General features: G+C 42.0%; 1 protein-coding gene across 2 annotated transcripts in view; it reads right to left on the bottom strand.

Moving 5' to 3' along the window:
• Window positions 1-2,500, bottom strand: part of LOC137999668 (dnaJ homolog subfamily A member 3, mitochondrial-like) — an 18,147-nt gene that overhangs the window by 3,334 nt on the left and 12,313 nt on the right. The window contains exon 13 of one of the 2 annotated variants that reach the window (XM_068845517.1): window positions 1-399. This exon is cut by the window's left edge and continues 29 nt beyond it. The exons of the other annotated variant lie outside the window; for it this stretch is intronic. Within the exon in view, the coding sequence (XP_068701618.1) occupies window positions 62-399 (338 nt within the window). The 3' untranslated portion in view covers window positions 1-61. The remainder of the gene's footprint in view (window positions 400-2,500) is intronic. 2 annotated transcript variants of the gene reach the window in all.

Genomic DNA, 2,500 nt, shown 5'->3' with positions numbered 1-2,500 from the left:
TCAGGCAGTCTCAATTAGCTCCCTAATGTATTTTCCAGTCGTTTAAAACACCCAGGTTTCATCAACTCGGCTTATTGTCTTTGTCAGAATCTTCTAAATTTTCGACTCGGAAATGAATGTCCTCTGATTCAAAATCACTTGCGTTTACTTGCAGTCCGAAAAAATAGAATTGCAAAAGCAAGTAAACCAAAACGATGCTGGAAGTGACCATGACAAATCTCATAACAGCAAGCTTGGTTTGTCGCGCCCTCGCCTCTTCATCTTCGTCATCCCAAGTTCCATCTGGTCTAAACCGCCCGAGGGGACGTTGCCTCTCCATAACTTCCTCGAAATCAATTTGTTTCGAAATTTTTTCACCCATGGGAGTTTCGTAGGCCTGCCAAGAACGGTTACTGGGGTCTGTTTGATGGACAAAGACAATACAAACCCAGATATTAGGGAGCTTAAAGAAAAGAAGGAGGCGACGAGAGCGAAAACGGAAAAAAACAAAAGGTTTTCATGAGCAAGAACAATGACGCTGCACACTCTGCACGTGCGTCTCACATTTTTTGTACATTTCTTTGCTGTTCTCTTCCTGACATCAGGGACTAGGGACTAGGGACTTAAAATAGGGACCAAAAACCAGTAACATTACTGGTTAAAAGAGGAAAAAATGATCGAGCTGCACGTGCGGAACGCATTTTTCAACATTTCTCTCCCCTACTCGTCAAACCAACAACACAAAATGACCAATTTTCAGGTTTTCATGACAACGTGGACAAACAACAGTGAATCTCTCCTTCTCTCTCCTTGCGTCAAATCCGTACGTATCAATCTGGTTATAGCATACTTCGCCCATATCGTACAACACAGACAAGATGAAAATATCCTGAAACACTTAAAATTGCTCAAACTAATAGTTTGAAGTGACGTTTTCCTCGCCGTAGCCGTCGTGGTTTCTAAAACTCCCTACTTTGAGATCTACGACGCCGGGTGACGTCCACGAAAACGCCACAAAACAGTGATACGATTGCTTAAAAGAGGAAAAATAATCGAGCTGCATGTCCGGCAAGCAATTAAGCTTTTTTTTTTTTTTTTTTTTTTTGGGGGGGGGGGGGGGGGGGGGGGGGGGGGTACTTTGCAAAACAACGATGTAAAATCACTAAATTTGAGGCCACTTAAGCAATAGGGTCTCGGGTTTGCATAACTGTCTCGAATTCTCCCAACTCCCCCGAGTGTTTAGATGAGGCGATGGAAACACGGAAAAACGTCCTCTTATTATTGCTTTTATAAAATATTTGTCAAAGATAATTCAACAAATGAAGGAAAATGCTGTTGTTTGACTTCTTGATTGAAAGAGATTTTCTTTCCTACCAACCAATCAAAACGCACGTCTGACAATACATAACCAATCAAAATTCGTGTGATGTCACAGCCCTGTTCCATACTCTCATCTAAACACAGCTATTGACCAATGAGAGTGCGCGTACTATCCTAACTATTTCATAAATGTATGTAGAGGACGTGAGCACCTGACAATAAATGTCTCATTTTCTCCCCAAACTTCCGCATCGTTCATGCCAATTTTGTTCCAAGACGTTTGCATACAATGTCCACGTCGCACGACTTAATCGTGAGGTGATTAGAATAACATCAAGTTGTTTATTGATGTAGTTATGCAAGGATGACGACAATGGCTACGAGAACGTTGTCTAAAAAATTATTTCCCGTTATTGAAATAATTTCGCAATTACGCCAAATCCTTCGGCAAGGACACTGAGTGTGTATAATCATTCCAAGATTAAAATTGCTATGAAGGGCGTGGTTTCCTTCAAATAATCTCATATTTCGTTAATTCACGTCGCCGTCAGGGCGAAGACGGCACAGAAATGTAAACAAATATAAAACGCACGTGTAGGGCATCGCAGAGTTCTCTTAGCCATCACCTTAAGCCAGGACGAAAGAAAGAACACCACAAAACCGTAGGTTTAAATAGCACAAAAACAATGGTTCTGCACGCCCTGCACGTGCGTTTGACATTTTGATGCGTTTCTTTCCCGTTCTCGTCTTGACAACGACGTGAAATGATCAAATTTGAGGTCAGCTGGAGGACGAGGGGGACCTGACTATGACTTTTCAATTTTTCTCTCTAAATATCGGCCCCGCTCTCATCAATTTTATTCTTGGAATGTGTCTTCACATTTTCCAAGTGAAGTGAAGTTATTACTCTCCCCTCGGGGCTTTTCAGGACTAATTTACATGCTTTGTGGGGGACTTTTGGACAGACTACTTGATACGAAGTTTACAATTAATTTAGAAAGTGAAAGATGCCCCCGTCCAGATTTAGGTCAGTCCACAACACCGGGGAAAACGTCCCGCGCTCTTTTCGAATAGTGAGTGGGTTCTTTAACGTCCCATACTATTTGATTTCCAACAAGAGCTATGCGATGGGACCTACGGTTTGCAATACTTGAAAGTGTAACCATTTGCAGATGTGATTACAAAGGCAGCACCTTGTCTT

Source organism: Montipora foliosa, chromosome 4, assembly GCF_036669935.1.
Source record: "Montipora foliosa isolate CH-2021 chromosome 4, ASM3666993v2, whole genome shotgun sequence".
NCBI lineage: Eukaryota > Metazoa > Cnidaria > Anthozoa > Scleractinia > Acroporidae > Montipora > Montipora foliosa.
This window is presented reverse-complemented; position numbering and strand designations above follow the sequence as displayed.